The sequence below is a fragment of the Heterodontus francisci genome, chromosome 2 (genome assembly GCF_036365525.1).
Source record: "Heterodontus francisci isolate sHetFra1 chromosome 2, sHetFra1.hap1, whole genome shotgun sequence".
NCBI classification, from domain to species: Eukaryota; Metazoa; Chordata; class Chondrichthyes; order Heterodontiformes; family Heterodontidae; genus Heterodontus; species Heterodontus francisci.
The window spans coordinates 109382293-109397326 of NC_090372.1; the positions used below are offsets into that span (position 1 = coordinate 109382293).

At 42.1% G+C, this 15034-nt stretch overlaps 1 protein-coding gene across 1 annotated transcript in view; it reads left to right on the forward strand.

Moving 5' to 3' along the window:
* The window catches only part of thsd7aa (thrombospondin, type I, domain containing 7Aa), a 543974-nt gene extending 534970 nt beyond the window's left edge, over positions 1–9004 (forward strand). Inside the window, exons 27-28 of the mRNA XM_068051191.1 lie at positions 6715–6802; positions 8864–9004. Of these exons, the coding sequence (XP_067907292.1) occupies positions 6715–6802; positions 8864–8948 (173 nt within the window). The 3' untranslated portion in view covers positions 8949–9004. The remainder of the gene's footprint in view (positions 1–6714; positions 6803–8863) is intronic.
* Positions 9005–15034: the final 6030 nt, after the last annotated feature.

Sequence of the window (15034 nt, forward strand, 5' to 3'; positions counted from 1 at the left end):
AAACTGGTCTTACCATGTCTGTTCTGTGTATTGGGAGCAGGGACTGGTTCCTTTGTTTCAACACTGCCTGCTAGTATGCAAAATTGTCCTTCCGGCTAGGTGCCTGAAAATTCCTTGTAACAAGCACTCTTTTCTTCCCAAGAACAATTTGAAGTTTAATGTCCATGTGGCAAAATTAATGTGTCTCACTTTTGGCAGGTGGGACAACACCCAGGGGAATGAAATGCGATTTGAAAAAAGGCGCATTTCATTAAAAGGGTTGAGAGAAATATATTTGATACATTTCTCTCATTCATCTCCATTCATTCTTGAATCCTGAAACTTACTAAAACTGTCTTTTCTGGGTGCCAGTGTGGCTTTACTTTCCCCTTTTTGGCATCCCAGTAATCATATGGTCCTTTGGGGAAGTTTTTCTTCAGTTTGCCCATTTCCATGGCTGCCTAGGGTCTTTGTTCTGCTGAAGTAATTTTTTTTTCAAGAGAGTTAGTAGTGGGCGGGTCTACACTGAACTCTCGTTCGGTGCTTAGCTGAGTCATGCAAAGGCTTTTGACTTCAGGGGATGGGGGGTTCCCTTTTACTCTGACTGTGGGGGTCGATTCTTTGTTAATCTTCCCTTTGTTCTCTGGGACACCCCTGCCTGTAGGTATTTGTGCAGACTTGACTGCACTCTACTATGGCACTTTGACTAGGTGTGGCATCACCCTCACAGTTTCTGTGCCCCTCAGAAGTCTCTCTTTGTTTCTGCAGGATCCTGTAAATTCGGTTAGCAACTTTGGAGGGGTGCTTCTAGTGTCTGAATTTTCATAGGAGGATGTGAGGTCTAACTTTTCACATTTATCGTGGTTGGCTGACCGGACAGTAGGGGTTTTCATCCGGGATTCCGCCCAGACTTCCTTTAACCTTCCCTCTTGGTCACTTTTTCCCATTCTCTTTCTAAACTTTTGCCAGCCGTGTGCCTGCCTGTCTCCTTTTGTTCTCAGCAGGGGTCCCTTACCGTTCACCAGACCTCTGCTGCATGGTGCTCCTAACACCGGTACAGAACTTAGGGGTGCAGGTTTCACTGTAGGTTGGGGTTTCGCCTCAACCTGGCACATGTGGCAATTCCTGCAGTACTCCACCAGATCTTTGTGGAGTTTTGGACAGTCAAACCGCTGGCTTATGCTGGCTTTGGTCTTTCATATACCGGCATGTTCAGCCACTGTAGTCTTGTGGGCCCTTCTTAATATTTCTCTCCGGTACCTCTTAAGCACCACTAACTGGTGAACTACTGTCCACTCCTTGATCTCTGGTCTATGAGGAGAACTCCATTTCCTCATCAGTACCTCATACTTTAAATAGTAGCAATCAGGAACTCTCTCTGCCTCACTTTCAGACTGGGCAGCTTGTGCTAACTCTCGCAATACTGGGTTGGCTCACTGAGCCTCAGCTAGGGAAAATCCATTTAATTCATTCCCTGGGTCTCCTAACTTTCCAAAGAAAGTCTTGGACAGGCAGACCTCATGGTCATCTGCCTGCAGTGCCAATGCAGTCTCTTCCACGGGAGCTGGTTTGATCATGGCCTGATCCACTACACATTCAGGGAAACTGCAGGGGACCGACTCCTGCCACTGCCCTGTCTCTCTGACTTCCTGCGGTCTTTCTTTCACTACTGGGGGGGCTACCACCTTCACCCCCGCCAGATCATTACCTAGGAGCTGGTCAGCCCCATCCACAGGCGTACTAGGGACAATCCCCACAGTCACCGGTCCCGAAACTAGGTCGCACTCCAGGTGCACCCGGTGTACAGGTACAGGCATACATTGCTCTCCAATACCATTCACCACCATTTTGATGTTCACTGCACTCTCTGGGTGAAAGATCAGGCCTTTTCCCAGTGAAAGGGATCTAGTGGCCCCTGTGTCCCTGAGGATCACTATGAGATTGCTGGCCTCACTCAAGAGGTATGGGGTTACTCTCCCTTCAAACACAAAACCCTGATAGCCGTCAGGAATCCTATTAGCTTTTCCTGCACTGGCCATAGTAAGCTTCCTGGGTTGCACTCTTACTGCAATTAAAGCTTTCCATCAGGGTCCTGTCTTCACTGAGCGGGTGTGCCCTGATTAACCCTATTGGTTTTCCCATTAGTTTCCAGCAGTCAGCTTTTAAATGCCCTGCTTTATTACAATGGAAGCACACAGGTCTCTGGGTCTCACTCTTGCTCACAGCACCTTTCTTTTTGGCTAGAGGAGGGCCCCCTGTGTCTCCTGCTTTCCTTTCTCTCCCAGGAATGCCTGGGCGGATATCACCTTCCCACTCTTTGTCCTTTCTGATTTGTGGGGGTGATTAGGAAAGATTCTGCCTTGGGAAACCAACTTATAAATTTAAGCAAACTCATCGGCCAGAACGGTTGTTTGACAGGCTATCTGAACCCGCTGCCCCTCTCCATGGGAGAGGTTTTAAAATTCCTCTAACAGAACTACTTCCCTGAGCTGTACTTTAAGAGCCCTCAGCCACTGGTCAAAAGCCAGCTGCTTACTTCTTTCAAGCTCCAGATAAGCTTGATTAGCTTGCTTTTTGAGGGTTCTAAACTTTTGGCGATAGGCTTCGGATACTAATTCATATGCCCTGAGGATGGCATTTTGGTCAGTTCATAATTTTATGAACTCTCATCTGGCAACAAGGAATAAACCTCATGGGCTTTTCCAATTAGCTTGCTTTGTAGTAAAAGAGACCAGGTCTTAGCTGGCCATTTTAGCTGCCTTGCCAGTTTCTCAAAAGACACAAAAATTCCTCCACATCGTCCTCATTGAATTTTGGAATTAGTTGAGCATGCTTTAGCAATTTTCTACCCAGCCCTGAATAATGCTCCTCCATATCAGCCATGCTTTCACTGGGGTTACTCTGTCCCCCCCTAGTTAACTTAAGCCGTTTCACCTCTCTTCCTTCACATTCCTTCTGGAAGCTTCATTCTCTCTCTCTCTCTTGCCTCTCTCTTTCTTTCTTTCTCCTGTCTTTCATTTTCTTCACATTCCTTCTGGAAGGCTCTCTCTTTCTCTTTCCTCTAATTCAAGTTTCCTCTGTTCCAATTGTATCTTTTCCTAACAATACTCTGTCTGATTCTGCTTCTAACCCTGTTTCTGCATCTTCAGATTCAAGTGAAAAATGGTTGGCCACTGCCTTGCTTCACTGCACGGCCATTTTTCTCAACTCCTCCATAGACAGTGCTTTTAACTTATCCCAAGTTACTTCACCCTGGCTTGGGGGGAGTTACTGACCTCAGTCACAGACATGTTAGTATTCTAATACACACAACCACAAGAAAACCTGTATTGAAAGCGTGCTCTTTTTTGCTTTGGAACAATTTGGTTTCCCACTTCCAATTTCTCTCATTTGTCTGGGGATAAAATTCCGGATGCTAGCACCCAAATTTCTGTTACGACCAGGTGAGAAAGGTTTCGAGGGGTCTCTCAGCCTTCACCTGCATTTTAGAGTTCTGTGAGAATGAGATGGGAGCAGGCAGAAGAGAGGTCTTCTCAGCCCAGGAGCCTTCTGTCTTCAAATACTGTTTCTCAAATTTAAAACTATCAGTTCAAAACTCTACAACAGCCAGTAAGTCTTGTGACTAAATTGGTCTGACTATGTCTATTCTGTGTATTGGGAGCAGGAACTGGTTCCTTTGTTCCAACACTGCCTGCCAGTATGCAGAAATGTCGTTCCGGCTAGGGGCCTGACAATTCCTGTAACAAGCCCTCTTTTCTTCCCAGCAACAATTTGAAGTTTATTGTCCTTGTGGCGAAATTAGTGTGCCTCATTCTTGGCCGGTGGGGCCCCGCATGACACCATACTCAACCAGCCCGTGCTTGCAAAACTCAAACCACAGTGTCCATTAGATGTGATTTCACGATTGGACAACATTTGTTAAAACATCCTCAGTGTGCTAAGAATTATGCTGACAACCAATTTAAGATTGTCAGTTGGACTCACACTGTGGCGCATGTGCGCATACTGGAAGCTACATATATTAATATACAGGACCCTGTTCTTTGCAGACAAAAGCAACATGTACACACATTGCACCTGTTTCAGCTAAACAAAATAAGTGACAGCCATTCGCTGGTTCATTCCTCCGGACAGTGCCTTGACCAATCACAGTCAAGTTGCCTGGTTTAAATTTCAAACAAAGCTTGGCAGTTAATTGTCAGTTACCATACACTGGTGCATTCTCCATGGCAACACCCCGACCAATCAGAGTCGACCTGCCAACCAATCAGCACTGTCTTCTCATACAGTATAAATCTGTTGCTTTCCCTTACATTGGTATTCTTGTCAAATGTCCTGATGAGTGCAAGACAAAAAGCTTTGAGAAAATGTCTGTTTTCAGCAATACTCAAGTTACTGTAATTTGCATTCTGTATGGAACTAAATTTTATAAGTTAGATTTTTACATATTCTGCTTCTAGTTTTATTAGAAAACATAAAAGAAAACACCACCTTACACAATCTTAGATGCACTGAAAGCAAAATAGCTGTGTCAAACATCAAGGAATGTTAGCATACTGACCTCTGTTGGAAGAGGAATGAAATGCTAATACATTACTGCCTGTGAATGAACATCCTGTAAACTTAAAAACAAAAAATGCTGGAAATACTCAGCAAGTCAGGCAACATCTGTGGAGAGAGAAACAGAGTAAATGGGGTTGTTTTAACTTTTTGAGCTGTTGAGAGCAGGGGAGGGGCGCTGGCGGGGGGGGGAGGCGGGGAGGGCCTGGAAGCATGCAGAAAGATTCGCCACATGCTGTGACATCAATGATAGGTTCCCCGCCCGTTAGTCAGACTGATTGTCAGACTTGGTCCAGCAGGAAGCACTGGAGAAGAGGCTGCAGGACCAGGTAAGTCCGAGCCCTGACCAGGGAGGTCCAATCCTGGGGTGCAGGTGGGGCGAGGGCATTGAAAATCAGAGACCTGAGGGGTGGAGGCCTGTGAGGGGGAGATCAGAGGCCATGATGGGGGGATGTTGGAGGCCTCGGGGAGATGGCAGAAGTGGGGGGAGGTTTGAGGGCTTGTGGGCAGGAGTAAGATCAGAGACCTTGGTGAGTGGGGGATGTTCAGAGCGTGTGGAGGTTTGAGAATTGGGGGATGGGGGGAATATCGGAGGCCTAGGTTGGGGAGATTGTCGGTCTCGGGAAGGGGACATCAGAGGCCTCAGAAGAAGACCGGAGGCCTCGGTTGGGGGAGGTTGCGGGGAGATCAGAAGCAGGGCAGTGTACGATCGCAAAGGGGTTGACGGGGCAGATAAGTGGAAAGGCACGTAGCTTCTGAATCCAGCGGTTCCTCCCTTTCTGTAGCTGCCTGGTTTCCTGAGGCTCGGAAAACCCAACTGTCCCAAGTTGAATTGGAAATAGTGAATAAAAATGAGCCATGCAGCTTCATTATAATACTTAAATTGCCACCCCACCTCTTGGGTGCTACACCCCTGACCCCCTGCAATCCTGCCTCTGTTAAAATCGGATGTGGATGAGTTGGAAGTGGGTCAGGGTTGGGATTCAGATTTCATTTTTGGGGTTAGAATTTCCCCCAATGTTTCAGGTTGAATGACCTCCTTCTGTCCCGATTTTCTATGTTTCTATGACCTTTCATCAGTACTGGAAAAAAGCAAGTACAGAGGCAGGGAAAGGGGGAAAAGAACAAAAGGGAATGCCTGTGATAGGATGCGAGAGAGGAGAAACTATATGTCAAAAGAGTAATGATTCTGCTATTTCCATTTAAACCTCCTCTAGACCCATTTTTTGTTTCATTGCTTGTCCCATTACCATCTCCTTTGTCATTTAATCTCTTCTGCCTTTCGTCCCATCACAGACCTTCCTTTTTGTTCTTTCCCCCTTTCCCTGCCTCTGTGCTTGCTTAAAACCTGTTAGATATCAAACTCTTTTCAGTTCTGGTGTAAGGTCATTGAAACATAGAAAATGTACTGCACAAAAGAAGGCTATTCAGCCCATTGTGTCTGTGCCAATAACCTGAAATGTTAACTGTTTCTCTTTCCACAGATGCTGGCAGACTTACAAAGTATTTCCAGCATTTTCAGTTTTCATTTCAGATTTCCAGAATCCCAACATTTTGCTAGTCATACACCAACTAATTTCTCATATTGTATAACTTACAAATTGGCTAATAGGAATGATGGGATAAACTGGACATTTTGTCCCATTTAAAGGCTATATCATATTCTGAACATGAAGGGAAAGTATAAGAAGCTACAATCGATATCAATACGTGTCACTGATCATATTATTCATGTAATCCTCTATTTACTTATGGAATACAGGGTTACTAGATGTAAGGTTACAAGTTCTAGAATCACAGTATGGAACCTGATGGGAGGTATGGCAGGGTAGGCTAGATGAACCAATGGACTTTTCTTGGACAAACCATGTACTATGTTTTAATATATTTAGACATCAACAGCAGAAGATTCAATCTATATATTAGATTGTTTCACCAAATATTTGGATATCTCAGCTGCCATATTGAAGTGTTGTAGAAGTATATCAGTAAGATAGGAATTACAGCAACAAGAGAAATGTAAAACCGTAGAAAAGATTATAAAAATACTTTCAATGCCAAATAAAATTGTTTCAGAATAAATCTACCGTACTGGGTTACTGCCCACGTTCAGTTTTAAATTACAATGTCTCTGTATTCATTGTTAAGAGTTAACAAGGTATCTTTGCTTTATAGATGGGAAGCTGAAAACATGGGTTTATGGTGTGGCAGCAGGAGGTTTTGTCTTAATAATCTTCATTGTCTCTATGATCTATCTAGCCTGGTAAGTTTGTGGTGGTATCCCATGCCATAGAAATGTACAGGTATAGCCATTATAATGTAGGGTTTCAGAAGAGTTGAGTGTGAGGACTGTGTATGTGTGCAAACTACTAAACTTCACATTTTATTCAAGGTAGTTTCCCTTTGAAAGTATGAACAAAAATACTGTTCAGAGTTGGTTGAAGCCTTTTTGGGGTGTGCAACCTTCTTTGTGAATTGTGAATCACCTTCCAGCTGCAGATTAAAAATTAAATCTGCAGAGTAAATATTTCAATAGTTATATCGTATGAAGCTAGTCTTAAAAAAGTCTCAGTTGTGCATGTATTTTATATATCCATGTAACTATCTATCTGTCTGTCCAGACACACCATCATTATTGAAATACTTCAATGAGTAGTGGAACTGAGGGTTACTGACTAATCCATGCCGAGATCCTGACAGCCATTACATTAAATGACATATGTCGCCCCCAGTCACCAAATCCTCTCTCTGCTGCAGTGTCTGTGGTGAAATTTTTTTTAATCCAAAACAGTTTCAGAAAGTAGCACCAAGTGCATTTATATGCATGATGAAAGAAATTTTAAGTTTTACCCAATGCAATCATCATTTCTTTAACCTTTTTCACTTGCATGTGCTAACCACTAATTGGCGTTCAAGACTTTAACTGATTTCTGATTGACATTTTGGCAGAAACATTTTGTAGTGTCATTTTGAACTTGTCATTGCTTGGATAGGTATCAGTATTATAGTTCCATACAACTGACTGCCGCTCCTATTTCTTATGGTCTTATGTTTGCTTTGCACAAGAAATGGCTACAATTCCAAGTTTCACCTTCTAGTATAGTTTTTTAAAATTGGTTCACAAGCTCATGGTAAACATAACATGACAAAAATAACCTCTTCATTGCGGGATTCTGATACACATCAAGCCAAGAATGGTTCTGCTGAAATGAACATTCTAAATTTTGTACAGTAAGTATCTTGTCACACTGGACAAGTCCTAGTTCTTCTTAGATCACATTTTGGTCTAGTGTTAAAAGATCTTTGCCTTTCTCACACAATCATTGCTTGTCTGCATGAGTAGTGAGACTATCATGGAATGGAATAGGTTTACTCTTTGTTCCCACTGAATATCAAGCACTCACTGGTCAGGCGTTGCAGAAGGTAAGATGCAGTTTGGAGTTGGAGTCCCTCCATACTACCTAAACCATCTGTCTTGACTCCCAACCTGAGAGTTAGATTATTTCTGTTACATGTGATGCCTCTAGCTTTTATAACCAGATGCTTTAATTGTTTCTTCGACTAAAATTGTGTCCTTAGTGATTGCTATTGAAAGAGTGCGATAGTTGATTAAATCGATTTTAACAACCACATTAGTTAGTTTTTTTAGTTGACTAAATCAAAGACAACTTAATGGCAAAGCACTAAACACAACAGCACCAAACATATGTCTTCACCAGGATGGGGTTGATGTTTCTGTTTCTTCACATTGATTGGAGAGCTAAGCGGAAACCCTGCTGATTTCAAATAATGCACTGTGCAGGGCCTAATTGGTGCAAGACATCAGTTGGGCCTTGTCATACTCTGCAACAACTGGGTAAGATCATGTGTGCTGTATTGCTTTGCAACAGATTCTATTTAATTTGCATCCTCCCTCACCTAAAGGTGCTGACTCTTCCTGTGGTATAGTTCCACAGGTAAAGACCCCAGTCTGGTGTCTGACCCAATTGATGAGTCTTCACCTGTGAGTTTAGACTGAGTTTTGGCAGACTGTTTGACAATGGGGCATCACTAGCTAGCAGATTCTGTCCTTACCTATAGACTTTCTGGCAGAGGTCATTGTATATAAATCTGGTGTTGAAAGCTTTGCTTTTATTCCTACCTCTAACTCAGGAACAGTAAGGTCACTTACAGTATCTCTAACATTGCCGCAGCTGAGATTAGCTATCCTGAGGATTAAGCCTAAAACCATGTGTGTAATGCCTCTTTAACATTGTAAAATCATATGACAAAGTATATTTGCATGCTAATTATAACTTGAGTCTTTGTCCTCCCTTCTTTTTAGCAAAAAACCCAAGAAACCACAGAGAAAACAAAATAATAAGCTGAAACCTTTGACCCTGGCCTATGATGGAGATGCAGACATGTAGTCTCCCTTGTTGCTTGAAGAATCTTTCCCAGTGTTTCTTCATTAGTGTAAGGTATAACGTGCAGTACTGTATGTTCGGTCTACAGTCCTTTAGGGAATTCTGGGACAGTTTGTCAGATTCTATAGCACTGTGACATTTTTACAGGAAGATGGATGAAAAAATATGCCACAAGATGTCATTCTCAGTATAATACAGGACTTCAAATGGTACAACTGCCTATTTGTAACAAGTTAAAGCTATGAAATGATGCTAAAGAAATGCTCTACAGTGCACCTAAAGCAAACTTTGCTTGTATCTGAATAAGACATTAAGACACAAATTGCGTTATAATCCAAAAGTAATCTGAACTCTATTAATTGCCTTTTGTCTAATAACTATATATCAAATACATGGATGATGGTCTGTGTGAGAATGTTCCCCAACTATAACAGGAGTCAACTTAAAAACTGGCAACTGCTCACAGACCTGATGCACACTTACGAGAAAGAAGAGACATGGTGGATTGAGAATTTAAACTACGTACCCCAGACCAGAGCTTTTTCAAAGTGATAACTTTTCAATGTTAATGCAAAAATGATGCAAAGTTATACTTCTTTCAACTGCTAATTTCAGCCGACTCTAGATGCAGCAACACAAAATAATATACATGTGCTTGGTGATAAGTCAACAGTAAGAGCAAGAAGGACAGCTGAATTGCTAAAGTTTCTCATACAGCATAGTCCCCAAAAACTGCAAAGTGTTTGTAAGAAAGTGTTTGTGCTTATGTTGTAAGAAATACAAATCAAAATCATTCATCTGGGAAATTGAAGTTTCAAGTATTAACAGCCTAAACCTTTTCCTTCTTAACTTTCCATGCATTGCTTATGAAACTGTATATGTATTTTCAACAAGTTAACTAGTTACTCCAGTACCTATTACTGCTGAAAATGCCCATACCTAACCATTAATGTTGTAACTATGACCTTGTTTATTCCACCTAATGAAATGCTCTAAATGGCCTGTGGACCACAGTCTGCAACACTTGTTAAATGTGAGGCGCTTCTTTGCACTATATTAGTGCTGCATGATATGCACTTAACCAGTTATCACCTTAGAAATAGCCTCTTTCTAGCAAAAATGTCTCACCTCAGTAATATAAAATAGATAGTTTGTAAAGGAGCAAACTAATATTCTTTACTCATGGATTGCAACAGCTCTGTACTGTGGCAAAATGAAATCAGAGTATTTCAGTTAGTGTATGTACATACATTTGTGTGTGTCTATAGTCACTGCAGCTATTTTGTAAAATGTATCAGTGGTCAGTATAGTTGCAGTATTTATAGGCATCTAGTTGAATTTTCTGAAATATGTAATCGTTCAGGTCTTATGTGCTTATGTTGTGCGAACACTCCACTAGCTATTTTGCTAGTTCAATCTTTTTATACAGTTTTTCTGTTGCTCCGTTTAAAAGGGCAATGTATTTTGGCTACTTTATTATCATTACCAAAACTTGAGGAAGAGCAGAGACTGCAATTAGCAGACAAAAATTCAGAAAACCCAATCAAGTCCAATTAACACAGCCAACTTGTAGAAAAATCAATGTTGCCACACAGTTCATTTTTTTCAGATAAAATTGTTTGCAAAAACTATAAAATATGTGAGGAGAATAAACATCCATTTTAGTAATGCTACATTGCCAGTATTTTATAAGCATTCCTCTTTCTGTGAAATGCATTTGTTCTATCATTCTGATATAAAGTAAACAGGAATCGCTTTTCTGAAGGAAATACGGTAAAACTAAGTATTGGAGCATATTAAAAATCATGCTGTTCATTATTGATCTAAGTGACGGAGCATTTTATCGCCCTGTAAAATGTACTCTTCTATCCAGATGACCTCTTCCAGGCTATTATTAACATTTGAACTAAGCAAACCCGAAATTGCCAAGACACAATATTTATCATGGCAAAAATTTTTTGTTTTACAGTAATCAGAGTATACTTTTCCTATGAGGCCCTTAAATGAATTGCTGAGACAAAAAGTTACTGCTAACTGTTTGATCATGGTTTGTGGTGTGCCCAAGGAACAGGATTAACTTGTTTACAATCTGAAATTCTTTGAAGACATTGGGAGCTTTACTTCTGTTACTTAAGGTAAAGATAAAAACAAATTGTGCAAGTGGTCAGATTGCTGACATCTCGCCTTGCTCAAACCAAAAAGAGTGAGAGAATTGCCAGTGAAGAGATGCCACCACACATGAAATTAAAGTCATTACTGTTTCTCTTAGCAGTTTACTTGCATGTTTTTGAATGAAGGTAGCATCTGCCAAAAGAATGTGTTTCCCTTTCATTCCAATGTGTTATTGTTAATTTGTAGATAATGTCATTTTTTTATTTTTTAAATTATGTATATTTTCTTTTTTTAAAATTAAAGCAATGTTTATGTATAACCTCCAAAATTTTGCAGGGGGAAATAAATCCAAATTTTATTGAGTAATTATATTTAAAACAAAAATGTGGCACATGCTTTATAGCAGGTTACTGTTTGATAACATTTATTCTACCTGAAACATTAAATAAAAAATTATCAAGATTTTTATTGTATGTTTTCTTAATTTTAGCTGAGCAGACATATACAATGTTCTACAGCTTTATAGCCAAATTCAACAGAGGTAGGATCTTTGCCACCAAGCTCAATTCTTCTGCATGTTAGAATCTCACACAGTAACTTTATCAGAAGCTCCAGAGAACGAGCATCAAAAGCTATTTACACCATTTCTCTCGGCGAAATTACAGCAGTGACCAGGAGAATCCCTGCAAAGTTTGTTGCTGTATAATTTCTGTGTATGCTCATAGGGCTACAATCAACCCTGATAATTCAAAATAATTTCTGGGTTAAAAAAATCAAATTATCCAATAATTTTAGTTCAACACTATAAACGACAAAGCAAAATGGGAATTTAGGGTGTGAAATTCATTACCGTATGGCACTATGGGGACCTAGTGCCACTTTGCTGGGACATGATGTGCCACCAGCTGCTTCCTGCAGGGCCCATGTGGCGTTCCATCAGAAAAAATGTGTACGCGGGGGTGCCCTAGCCTGTGGTGGAAAGCTGTGAATCGTCGCTATCCTGATGTCACACAGTTCAATCAGCTGCAAGATGGGCCCTGCATGAGCATTATTTAAAGGACCAGGCACCCAAATTACAGGTAAGGTAATTTTTAAGAACTTCTACTCTTCCAAAGAGTCTGAAAGTACTCTGGAGTGTTTTTGGAGATATTATGGTGAGTTCCTGGATTTGCCACAGTGTGCTGCTGCATCTTCACAGGGAGGGCAGAGGAGCAGGTGTCCTGCACACAAAGGCTGCAGCAGGTATGGGGGCAGTAGTAGCAGTGCCTCTGCATCTGCTACATCTGCCAAGTTGGAGCTGACTACTCCATGCTCCTTAACAGTGACAGGAAGCTGAATGGCAGGCCAGCCTATGCACCCAGCATCTCGGTATCCATGCCCAATCAGCATTCTCCTGCATGCCAACCCATTGAGGTCCTCATCTGAGGAACTAGTCTGCAACCTCGCCCTCTAGTAAGCTGGCAAATGAACCTTTCCCCCTGATCTGGCTGCAGCCATGCATGCACAGATGACTCACCACGTGCTGCTCCCAACGCTATACCTGACTCCTAGGTAAGTGCAATGCCAGTATCTGAGCTGGTGGCTCTCAGTGTGAGATCAAGTGATGGGGCCTCTTCATTAGTGCTGTACTATTGCTCCCTTCCCTCCTCCTTGTGCTGCTGTAGCTGGGCAGGTAACATTTCTTGGGTGCCTGAAAACAGAAAATCAGAAGAGGAAGGTTGGTGTAAGGGAAGTGAGATGGCTGGGAAGCAAGAGGTCCATGGTCACACCATCAGCAACTTGCTCATCATGCCAGATAGCAGGATGAGGGTGTGCTGGGAGTTGAGATGGAGCATAAGGCAGGATTGTACTGTCATCCTCAATGTTCCTTATGATGCCAGATGCCATGGGCTCTGGCATAGCCCTATGATGGTCTTATGATGTTGGGAGCCATCTCCTCAGCAGAACTCAGGAGATGCAGGTGTCCTTGTCTCCTACCAGTTTTGCTCTGCTCCCTCCTATTGTGTTCCACCCGGTCCTGCAAGTGAGAGGACAAATGTCAGTGATTGTACAGTACTGCGTTTGAGTGATGTGCATACCACAACTGAATAGCTGGAGATATGTGGAGGCAGCGAAAGGTGATTGTGAGCAACATTCCCTCGAATTTTTTTTTTTGGTGTGCACGGCCTATTCATTTAAGTGCATGGTCTGTTTAAACGTTTTTGCACAGCTGCGTACATGTGGGAACTTAAAGGGGCTGATTTGTGCTTGGCCTGCGCAGGAATGTCTGGGTTGCTTAGAGGAAACATTCATTATGAGGCTGGCATCTTTTGAATGTGTGTGAGGGTGAGGTAGAGTATCTGGATGTTAGGCATGATGGCAATGTGGTGGGTAGGAGACATCATGTGAAGATGCAGTCACTGACCTTGACCATCCACATGAGGTCATTAAACTTCTTGTGGCACTGATGCCAGCTCCTTAGGTCCAGACTCCAGGAGTTGATCACCCTGATCACCTGTTCCCACTCCCTTCGGAGCAAGGTCATTCAAGACCTCCTATTACCACCTATCACCCCATAGGACCATGACGTCTCTCCATCTGTCCACCTTCAGTGCTGCATCGGTCACCCTGGAACTCTCCCTCTGCCCTGGTGTTCCATTTTCCATCTTTTAAATTCTAGCAATATTATTAAGTGTATCATTCCTTTAAGATGTACAGCCTGCTTTAAGAAGAGCAGGCTGGTTGCACCACGTGGCTTCAGCACAATGTCGATCAGCCTCTACTGGTCGTAGAGGATGCCAGCATTGAAGAACCCGCTCCGCCCCACGCCACAATCAGGTAAATGAGGTGGAAGAACCAAGTTTATATGCTGCCCACCTACAATGGAGCTGGCACAGGCAGGGAGAAAATCGCAATCCCCGCACCCAAAGGATGGGACAAATGAATTTTTATGCCTTAGTGTTTAAAAAATTCAGATAAATTGAAAGAGGGTTGTCAATCAAAACTAGGTGACTGTATTCATTTTCCCCACTGACCCAAATGTGAGTAATGACTCAGCTCTTCACACAGCCATTAGGTAAGTAAATATCATCACCTCATAACAGTTGAGACATATCTTCCTCATCATTTACTCCCCCACCCTGTTCAATCCATCAACATGTTTATTTTTACAAGGAAATACAAATTATAGAAATAGGAGGGGGAGAAACACATGTCAAGAAGATATAAATTTGGAATGTTGATTATTTCTGTTACTTTTCAAATCAATTATTCTCTGCACACACATCTCAGACTGTGAACCAAAGTAATAGAGCACTTCTGAGATGTGTATAAGTAAACATTCAATCAACATGGGCAAAGAACCTAAGTGACCAATAATGTTCCTGGTGAAAAGGAAAACAATGTAGTCCAAACAAAGGAAGAAGAGTAAATCAGGTTGGCATAGTAATATTTTGTAAAGATATGCTATGGGAAAGAAATTTGACTTGTTAAAGCAACTGACAGGACAGTGGAGAAATTGCTGCACATGCCTGATCTCAGTGGAAGAGGAGAGCTTGGACACCAAACAGGCATCCTGACGCAGCACATTGGTCGGAGCCTGATAAATTCCAGCTAGCTGCAATGCTGAGCCGACCTACAGGTACTCCTGTGGGGAAAGGAAGGTGAAGCAGAGGGGATGAGGCAAGCCTCGGCCAACAGTCACCTGCTGCATTTTTGTGGAACACTTCTGCTACTGGCTCCACAAAAATATAACTCTGAAAATTTTTGTCGACATTTTTTGAGCAGCTTTCTTAAAAAGACCGCTGATTGGGCCACTCAAGATCTAATACAACTAGGCAGAACTTGCATGGTGCTTTTAGACCTGAATTTTGTGATGGGGGTCCTACTACTGACATAAGAACCCTGATTTGCATATTTAAGCATCCTTGTGCCTGTTTAAAGTGGACATCCAATGCTCTTTAAATGCAATATCAGGTGGACCGTGGGCATCATTGATC